The 8,477-nt window shown below is 40.5% G+C and overlaps 1 protein-coding gene across 1 annotated transcript; it reads right to left on the reverse strand.

Annotated features, from left to right (window-relative positions):
* Positions 1,447-5,925, reverse strand: LOC109727638 (long-chain-alcohol oxidase FAO4A). Its single transcript, XM_020257797.1, has 4 exons — positions 5,610-5,925; positions 5,249-5,518; positions 2,754-3,608; positions 1,447-2,610 (listed from the first exon to the last, which is right to left on the reverse strand). The coding sequence occupies exons 1-4, from the start codon at positions 5,820-5,822 to the stop codon at positions 1,645-1,647; spliced, it is 2,304 nt and encodes a 767-aa protein (XP_020113386.1). The 5' UTR covers positions 5,823-5,925; the 3' UTR covers positions 1,447-1,644.

Consider the following 8,477-nt stretch of genomic DNA (forward strand, 5'->3'; position numbering starts at 1 on the left):
CCCGTTCAAGAGGCTAATAGGGCGAAAATCCTTTGTTCGGTTAGCTGCTTCCTTCTTCGGGATTAAACAGATGTAAGCATAATCAATCGGACCGGTGTTTAGCGTGCCCTCAAACATCTCGTGGAAAATATTCATAATATCGTAGTATTCTTCGGGATTGTAGTATTTATTGTTGATATATTAATTGACATGTTCTTGTGGTGCATATATAAATTGAAGTCTCCAAATTATATAACCAACACATAAATGATATATCAGATTCTTCAGACCAACATTTTGAGAAAGTTTTAGTATTACTCTAATGCAATACAAAATGCAAATGCTTAACATGGTGCATTTCGATTATCAAAACTCTACTCTTTGCGCATACTCTCTAATTACGCAACAGTGCCAACTATACTATATATCAAGCAGGGGCCGAGTAGAAAAGGAAAATGGAATGTAGAGGTTGTAATTAGAAATTTTCGCGCATGGAGAAGAAAAGTAAACAAATATATATATATATATATATATATATAGAGAGAGAGAGAGAGAGAGAGAGAGAGAGAGAGAGAGAGAGAGAGACCACTCGACTATATAACATATTTCAAACTACAAATTACATAAAGATAGGAATAAGAGAGAAAGCAAAAGTAGAGTTCAAGGATTAAACATGAAATCGATTTTGGCATCTGCCACTTCAATTTCCTTAAGTATGTAGATGAAATAAATATGATTAGGGAAATAATTATTCGGGTCAAGGATCAGCAACCTTATAAGGGTTGGCTCGGGTAGAATCGAGGATGCTGTTGTGGCCGCGCGACGGGCCTGAAGGCGGGATCGGAGCTCCCCTGGTGAGGATGTTGGAGGTTGGTGAAGCACTTGCCATCCTAACAAACGCATTCTTGTAATTGTTGTTGTTTTTGTCGTCGTCGTTGTTCTTCATCTCGACTTCTGCCTCTTCTGTTTCAGCGGACGTTGCACTAGTAGCGGTAGCGGTAGCGGAAGCGGTAGCGGTAGCGGTAGCGGTAGCAGTGTTGTTGGATGTGAGAGGTATCAGGTAGATGAGAGACATCAGGATGAAGAAGAAGAAGAGCTGCTTAGAAGCCATGAATGCTCCGAGATGGGAGCCTGGGATATCTAGGATGGATGATGCACCTAAATTTTTTATATAATTCAAATTAATAATAACTAACCATGCTTTATTTTAATTTCTCAAGTCAAAAAGGATATCGGTTCCTACTTAGTAATTGCCCTTTTGGGGGTAACTAATAAGAGTACATTTAATAAGGAGGCGAGCAAACAGAGGGCATTTGGCAAACTTGCACAATACTACAAAAAAAAAGAAAAAAAAAAAAAGGAAAAAAAGAAGAGAAAACTAAGTCCACGACCAAAAAGGTAATTGTAATCTCTCTATAATCCCTCATCGAAGGATTGTATGTATGATTCACTGAATATCCTTTCTGATTTTTAGTGAAAAAAGGAAGAAGAAAATGAATAAAACTTGTATAAATTAGAAGAATTTGTAGAATTACAACATAATTAAAGTGGATTAATCATATATAGACGTAGCAGCAAGAACACGTACGTACGTACTCCTAGCTCCGATTTACTCGCTAGACCCTGGAGTTAGCTATACTAGCTGGCTCTTCTGACGATCGAGAGCTAGCTATGCATGCATGGAGTACAGTTTAATTCTTCAGTTTGATCGTCAAGCAGGAGTTGCAGGATCGAATGAGCCGTGCAGTAAGCAACAGCCTGGGCCGTGACCATGGGGTTCACCCCGAGCGCCGTCGGGAACACGCTGGTGTCCGCCACAAAGAGCCGCGCCGCCTCCCACGCCTCCCCCCGCGGGCTCACCGCCCCCTTCGTGGCATCCGTCCCCATCCTGCAGCTGCCCATCTGATGCGCCGTCGTCACCGGCGTCCTTCCGGCCCTCCACGACCCCCTCCCCCTGCTTCTGATCCGCTCCACCAGCCTCTCCACCGCTCCCTCCTCCCCGACCCGCGCCCTCTCCCCCTTGCAGTGCTGCGTGCCCACCTCCTCCGCCCCCGCCGCCGCCAGCACCCTCACCATCGCCTCCGTAGCCCTCCGCATGTTCTCCTCGTCCGCGCCGTCCATGCGGTACTCCAGCGACTCGGGAAAGCGGTCCGCCGCGCCCGATCCCTTGTCCCGCACCAGCGCGAACACGTGCGCCGTCCTCGCGAACCGCAGCATCCTCTCCCTGAAGTCCGCAGCTGACACCCACGGCGTCAGCGCCGCGAACATCCCCGGGTGCAATGCCGGCGTCTGCAGCACCGCACCGTAGCCCGACCCGTTCCACTCCGCCAGCGCCGTCGACATGCACGTTATGATCCCGCCCTCGTAGCTTCTTTTCGACTCCGCCGGCCACTTCGTCCGAGGGAAGTAGCCCCACGCCAGCACCGAGGGGTGGAGGTGCAGGTTCTTCCCTATGTGCGCATTCCTCAGCCCGCTCCGCTTCAGTAAAGCCGGCGTGTTGAGCGCGCCCGCCGCGACCACCGTCGCCTTCGACTTGATCACAAAGTACTCCTTGCTGCCGCAGCATTGAACTAACACTCCGCTTGCGACGCTCCTCCCTTTGCCTTTACGACGCAGAAGAACTCTTTCCACCTGTTAGTAATTAGCTAGCTGATTTGTTAGTTGAGCATGCAGATCAGGGATACATATATACATATATATAGCTCGATCGGTACTTAATTTACTCATGATCTGTCGACCGGCGCAGCAAATTAATGGACGAATTAATATTTAACCTTGCAGTCGGGGAGGATGAGGCCGTTGCCGGAACGGGCTACGTCGGCGAGCCACGTCTCGGTGGTGCCCTTCTTCTTGCCGTCCTTGCAGCCCAAGTGGCACCAGCCGCAGTAGTGGTCGGGCGGCGCGTTGCACGGCACGGACGAAACCGGATAGCCAAGCTCGGTGCACCCTCTTCTCAGCACCATATTGTTGAAGCCTTCGTCGGCGACGTCGGATTGCACCCCCATGCGGCCGCACACCGCGTCGAGCGCACGGTCGTAGGCTTTGCTGCCGAACAGCTCGAGGCCGTGCTCGTCGCACCACTCGCGCCTGACGTGGTCCGGCGTGCGGATGGAGGCCGACCAGTTCACCGCCGACCCCCCGCCTACGGTGGCCCCTGCAAGAATAAGGACGGAGACGTCGTCGGTGGTGATCATTCCGCGGCCCTCGTACATGGCCTCCATGGTCGGGCCCTCGAGCAAGGAGAGGTCGGTTTTGTCGTAAAATTGGCCCTTCTCAAGCACGATGACCTTGTGTCCCGCCTTGGCGAGGACGCCTGCTGCGACGCTGCCGCCAGCGCCCGATCCAACGACTACGACGTCGCAGTGGAGTGCAAGCGGCGACGACGAGGAGGGCGGAGTTGGGGTGGGGAAGCCAAATTGTCGGAGCGTGTGGATAATGGAGTCCTTCGGGCTGGCCATATGAAGAAGGGCCGAGGTGATTGGGTGACCTCCTTCAGAACCGAATTGAGGTTTCAGCTCGTCGAGAATTGGCGGCTCATCAACAGCCTTTATTTCTAAAGTTTTCAAGTTTGGATCTGGCCCGCAATAGCCCATTGCTTTCCATGATGGGTTCTCATTCTTCTCATTCGCCTACACATTAATTACTAAACAACTTCATTCTATTTACTAGACAGAAAGAGGATGTGGCTTACAATTAAGGCACAACTAACCGTTCCTTTCCTCCTTACCTGTACTAAAGCAAAAGAAATTTTTCTCTCTCACACACACACACAAAAAAAACAATCTACTACGTCCCCATCTGCATGCATTTACAATCTCCATCACAAGTTAGCTAGCCACAAATATATATATATATATATATATATATATANAAATTTCGTAAATTTTCGAAATCATAATAAAGTCCATCAAGTGGGCATAAAATGAACGGTTAAAATCGAACGACGTTCTAAAAAAGGATGATCGGATCCTTCAATTCAAGATCGGAGTTATTGATATTTATCTATATAGTGAATAGAATTTTCTATCAAAAATTCAACAAATTCCGATTCTTTTACACCGTTAAACTAGCAAGTATCCCATGCCGTCCGTTAAAAATTGTCAAATTTGTGACCTCTTGATCGTAAGGTAAATGATGTTGAAAAATTATAAAATTTGATTTCTAGAAGTTTTAAATGCTATAAATAAGGTTTAACGGTGTGGATTGTCGATTTAGAATCTCTATCATCGAAAACAACTTATGAGTACGAGGGCGATCGTACTCATAATAGTATAGTAGCCGGACCCTATATATATATATATATATATCATTCTTTTAATTAAAGGATAATTATTGTTTTTCTTAAAAAAAATTGGACTTTTGGATTGAAAACATTAACTAATTAAGCCAGTTACCTCATGCTTCATTCTCGATGAATTAATTGCGTTCTTATTTTCCTTAACTAAAAAGTTGGAGTTTTTGCGAAAAATGGTTAATTGGATGTGATGGAATTAGTGGCTGCATGTTATTAATTTGGCAAGCGCAATCATAGGGAAATTCTGTATATAGCTGTGATGCAGTCAAAAAATTTATAGAACTAATATTTTCTTTTCTAAAAAAAATTTAAGAATTTTTATTTCAGCAAGTTTTTTTTTGATTTTTTTAAAAAGTCCGTTTTAGCTTTTTTTTTATATAAGGAATAAGTGCTTAAAAATTAGTAAATAATTTTAGAATTTGTAAATTAGTTTAGACATTCTTATGTCAGAAAATTTTCTAAAATTTTGGAATTTAATTTAGAGTTCTTAATTTTATTATAAATAGGCTTTAAGACCTTATGTTAAAGAGAGTTTTTTTGGACTTGCTGATACTTATTCTTTCTAGAACGGAAATTTTTTTTTTTTTGAGAGATAGGTAGCACGCTACCCGTTTCGTTTATTCCATTTAGAAATAAACTTAGCTGAAAATATAAATCAACTAAGATTCGAGAACTTGAGACCTCGGGTACCAACTAGAAATAAAAGAGGTTATATTTTACTCCTCTCTTTCACCTAATGCTTCTGCAATGATGTCCATTTTCTCTACTTGCCGGTCCATTAATTGAATCGCATCATAAAGCACACTCTCACGGCGGCACTTTTAAGTAATAAAATTCAGCATATATGCAGGCCACACACACAAAAAAAGAAGGAAAAGAAAGAAAGAAAAAAAAAAAAAGGAATCTCAAGGTGTGTATCTAGACGATATATATAGATATATAGATATATATATATATATATATATATATATATACCTGGGCGAAGTAGGATCGGGTGGCGAGGTATTTGAGGGACTTGAAGAGATTTTGCAGGTAGGGTACTCGGCTGCACGACCACGACAGCAGGATCTGCTCCCGCTTCTTGCCGTCCACCCTGGAGAACTTCTGCACGTAGGGGAAGCGCTCCGACAGCCCGGCTCGGCCGCACATCAGCAATGCGCCGTACCAGGTCGACAGCAGCCACAGCACCACCCGAAGCAGCCATATCGCCGGGTGCCGCACTCCCCCGGACAGCAAGCACGCCACCTGCACGTACACGCACGCGCGTCGCCTATCGATCGATCAGATAATAAGTTCTCAGCATGCGCCACAAATAATTAACATGCGCGACGCATACGTGGTGAGGGGTGCCGCCCATGGACGCGGAGGTGCGGTAGAATGCGATGAGGTCCTCGTCGTCGGTGGCGTGGGAGACGTCGACGGAAGGGAGGAGGGTGTCGCAGATGGCCGTCAGGGAGTCCATCTCCCTCTCCGACAACAAATTCGGCAGCGTCGTCGACCGTCTGCCCCCGGCGAGCGCCGCCGCAGCACTTCTTCTCCCGGTAGCCATCGATCGATCTCCAGCTCGCTCGCTCGCTCGCTCGCTCCACCTTGCTTTTCAAACTGGGGCTATTAGCCTCTCTTTACTTATACATGGCGATCTGCGTAACTGTGCATGGCTTATGCGACAGACAACACCGACCGCGCAACTACTAGCTGCCGCTATGTACCTTACAAATTAATAATGTACATTATACTACTGTAATTAAAATTTACTTTTTTTTTTTTTCAAAAAAACAAAGTTATTAATTTTAAATACAAAATTAAATATTTTATTTTTTTTAAAATATTAATGAGGAATCGCTTCCAACAAGTCGGTGCTACCCACGGAGAGCTTCGATCACTAGCTTTGCATCATCATCACCGTATGTAATTAATTGTGTGTGTATATATAGCAGAGCCTTCTGTCATGTCCACGGAAAATTTTAGAATGTACCAGATATATAGCATTTCCAGCCAATCAAATAATTTTTTTTTAAATTAATTGTTATATCATAATTATAAAAAAAATATTTTTATTGTATATTTTTTTAAAAAATATGAATAACTTATTATTATTAATACCGTGCAAGTATGATACAGAAAATTTTCCGATCCACAAGTACTAGTATGGGGACACATTAGCCCGTATTAAAACATTAGGACTGGGACGTGCCTCCCACTTCCACCGGCAACGTTTTAAAATATTACAACTGTACCGTATCATTTATTTATTTATTTATGTCTCAGCTCAAGTAATATTTATAAAATTTATTTATCTTTTTTTTAAAAAATAAAAAATTAATTATACTTTTATTTTTAAAAAATGAATTAATTTTTCATGCAGGATGTAAATGATATAATAGTGTAAGTGTGATAATAATATAGTAGATCACTAGCTATAACACATCAGTTTTGTCCGGCCAATCATAATTTGTTTTTTTTTTTAAAAATATAGAATAAAAATATTTTAAAAAAAATTATAATGGAATGATTGAGTCTCACACAAATAATTTGATTGATTAAAAACTTTACGTCCTTCCACGTGACTGTCATATTTTTTTTAGACTTTTTTGTCCGACTTGCGAGTACCGTTCGGGCTTAATCTTTCATAGAAAGAGTGTTGATTGACGCCCGTTATTTATTGCAAAGCAACTCCTCAACTGTATCTCACCCACTTGCATTCAATTTGCTCCGTTTTCTGGGAGGATCCCCCCATCTCTCACGTTTATGGCAAATTAACCACGCGGCCCCCTCCACAGGGATCTCAATAGATACTGATACCTAAAATTTAATGCGAATTCGAATTCGAACGGAATGAATTTATCTGATACTAAACGAATATGATTTTGAATATAAATATTAAAACTAAAAATCTGACGAAAATGAATTCGGATGTAAATTTTGTATGTATCTGGTTCGTACCCGACCAGAACCTAAATTCATTTTACATTATATATAATATGTATATAAAAATTTAATGTTATATTTGAATTTGTATATTAAAAATTTGAAATATTGAAGAGAGAAATAATTGCTCTAGTTTAGATTTTCGCGTTAGGACTTTGAATTTTTTATTAGATTCGAGTTTGGATATGGATTTTTAAAATCCGTCAGATTCATGTTTGAATTTGAATTTCGGGTTCAGATTCGAATTTTAAAAAATTCGCCCCGAAACTAACCTGTTGACATTCATCCTTTTACTCCCTTTCTTTCTTTCTTTTCATATCTTTCTTTCTTGGCTTAGAATTATAAAGCCTCTCTCTCTCTACCAATATTTTTGCATACAAAATTTAAATAAATATTAATTCTGTATTTAATTTTGTGTCCAACAAATCTAATAATTTAAGAATTTCATTAAATATGAGAAAGTATCGAGGATGGTGATGTGGCCAAAATTTTTATTTAATATTAAAATGCGTGCCCTTTGGTTCCAAAGAAAAGTATGGAAAAATGTTTAGATTTTTTTTTTTTTTTTTTTTGTGTTGTTGTTGTGGTACGGACAAGGGATGTGGGGTGCACATNATTTTATAAAAAAAACTATTAATTTTATTTTTCTTTTTTTTAGAAAACAAAAGGATTTTATAAAATATATATTTTTTTAAAAAAATTAATTTTTCTTAAAATCAAACCACCGAAAAACAAATTTTTTTTTCCATAATATTTGTACATACTTTTCTTAAAAACCAAATAGCCGAAAAAAGTAAAAAAGTACAGGACTAATACTGTTTGAATTTTAACAGACAAAATTATTTGATCTACGGATTAAAGTACAAAATTTTTTATATTTTAGCCTTACTTCTTTTCCTTTTATGCATGTTCAACGTACTTTTCTCGACGATCTCTTAATTTTTTCGTCCCACTCAGATGTTTTATAATTAGTGTACTAATAGTTTAGCTTAACCACATATAAAGTTTCTCGTTAATTAGAGAGGGAATTACTTACATGCATGCGCTGAGGGAATTACTTTGATCTACGGATTAAAGTTTCTCGTTGATCGTTTTTTTTTTTTAATCAACGATCTCTTTACCATTTTATTTAACCAACTTTAGTTAAGTAAGTTAAAAACTTCGCAAAATTTAATTATAAATTTTTAGTTTTGTGTGTTATAAAGTAATTTGAGTTATTAAATTTGATGCAGTCGCTAGCTGTTAATCAATTCGGTCAACTTTTTAATTTATAGGA

This window comes from Ananas comosus, linkage group 22 (genome assembly GCF_001540865.1).
Source record: "Ananas comosus cultivar F153 linkage group 22, ASM154086v1, whole genome shotgun sequence".
Lineage (NCBI taxonomy): Eukaryota > Viridiplantae > Streptophyta > Magnoliopsida > Poales > Bromeliaceae > Ananas > Ananas comosus.